This window comes from Bison bison, unplaced genomic scaffold (genome assembly GCF_000754665.1).
Source record: "Bison bison bison isolate TAMUID 2011002044 unplaced genomic scaffold, Bison_UMD1.0 scf7180017864309, whole genome shotgun sequence".
Taxonomy (NCBI): domain Eukaryota; kingdom Metazoa; phylum Chordata; class Mammalia; order Artiodactyla; family Bovidae; genus Bison; species Bison bison.
Genome location: NW_011494881.1, coordinates 6260219 through 6262051, shown reverse-complemented (window position 1 = coordinate 6262051; position 1833 = coordinate 6260219). Strand labels below are relative to the sequence as shown.

Here is a 1833-nt window from a genome sequence, read left to right as displayed (position 1 = left end):
ATGCATTGGGGAAGGAAATGGCAACCCACTCCAGTGTTCTTGCCTGGAGAATCCCATGGACGGGGAAGCCTGGTGGGCTGCCGTCTCTGGGGTCGCACAGAGTCGGACACGACTGAAGCATCTTAGCAGCATCAGCAGGAATTTTGTGATTATGTGGTTTTTGGCTCCTATATCATTGATCCATTTTGATATAGGTTTTGTATATAGTATGAGGTATGAGTTCAACTTCATTCTTTTGCATGTAGGTATTCAGATGTCCCAATATCATTTGTTGAAGAGACTCTTCTTTCCCCACTAAATTGTCCTGGCACCCTGGTTGAAAAGTCAGTTGGTCATGGATGTGTGACTTTATTTCTTTCTGCTCAGTTCTGTGCTGCCATTTAGTTTTGTATGGGCTGAGTTTCTTGTTTTTCTCCCTTTGATAACAGGATCATGGGGTTGATAGCAGCATTTTCCAGAATCCTAAAAAGCTTCACCTAACTATTGGGATGTTGGTGCTTTTGAGTGAGCAAGAGATCCAGCAGACATGTGAGATGCTACAGCAGTGTAAAGAGGAATTCATTGAGTAAGTAATCCAGAGGAGTGGGGAGGGTGGTTGCCCTGTACTGGCCTTTTTTTCTGGTATCACAGACTTGTTTTTGGCCTAGGGAGCTGGGTGACTTGGGAACAAGATTTGTTGACTGACCCATTTGTAACACTTAACATTGGGTTTCTTGTGTGAAAGGTTTAAAGTGGATTTAAAGCATATATTTACAAATTTGTATGGAGAGGCTCTACCTTAAATTTTGCTAATTCACTAAGTAGTTTTTATTCTTTAACAGGACATCCCATTCCTTTGTCAAAAAAGAAATTCTCTTCATTATCTGTATGAGTGTATTAGCTTTCTGTGCTGCTGTAATACATTACTGCAAGATTGGTATCTTAAAAAAACCCAAATTTATAATCCTATAGTTCTGTGGGGCAGAAGTCTGATACGGGATTCACTGAGCTATTATCAAGGTACTGTCAGGGTTGTGTTCCTTTCTGGAGGCTCCAGGGGAGAATCTGTTTGCTTGCCTTTGAAGTCCTGTTTTTAGAGGCCACCACATTCCTTGGCTAGTAGCCTTCTTCCTCCTTCTTCAACACTAACAACATTGCATCTGTTTGGCCCTCCGTCTGTTGTTACATCTCTCTCTCTGGCCATAGCAGGGACAGGTTATCTTCTTTTAAGGATGCGTGTGATTTAACTGAACCCACACAGGTAATGCAGAAAAATCTCCCCACCTCAAACTCCTTAGCCTTAATCACATCTGCAAAACCGTCTTTGCTCTCTTTGAACTAGTGTATTTACAAATCCAAAGAGTAGAACACGGGCATCTTGGGAGGGCTCTTACTATGTTTACCATGGTTACTCAGACATTATAAGATGATTCCCTAGGAGAGTCTTCATTGTATTTCAGAAATGCAGCAGACTTTTTCTTTTTTTTTCAAATTCAGGTTATTTTGTTTGAGTCAATAAGGATACCAAAAAGTATCCAAGCAGTCTGGACAGGGAGAACATTGCTGTGCTGATGGCTGACTTCTTATTCTTTTTTATTGTAATATTTTAACTTGTATGTACATCTGACCTAACAGCTCTGTTTCAAAGGATCATCTCTCCCCACTGACCCCTTCCTTTACTCTTTTCGCATAAGATTGATACAGAACAAGAGCAATTTGAAAATTGACTCCCTTGAATAATTTTATTTTTATGCAGTTAAAAATACAGTTCAGTTCAGTTCAGTTGCTCAGTCGTGTCCAACTCTTTGTGACCCCATGAATTGCAGCACGCCAGGCCTCCCTGTCTATCACCAA

At 40.9% G+C, this 1833-nt stretch overlaps 1 protein-coding gene across 4 annotated transcripts in view; it reads left to right on the top strand.

Moving 5' to 3' along the window:
* ASCC1 (activating signal cointegrator 1 complex subunit 1) overlaps positions 1–1833 on the top strand; it is a 138521-nt gene that overhangs the window by 71005 nt on the left and 65683 nt on the right. For all 4 annotated transcript variants that reach the window (XM_010852254.1, XM_010852255.1, XM_010852253.1 and 1 more), the window contains exon 6: positions 429–565. In XM_010852254.1, the coding sequence (XP_010850556.1) occupies positions 429–565 (137 nt within the window). The remainder of the gene's footprint in view (positions 1–428; positions 566–1833) is intronic.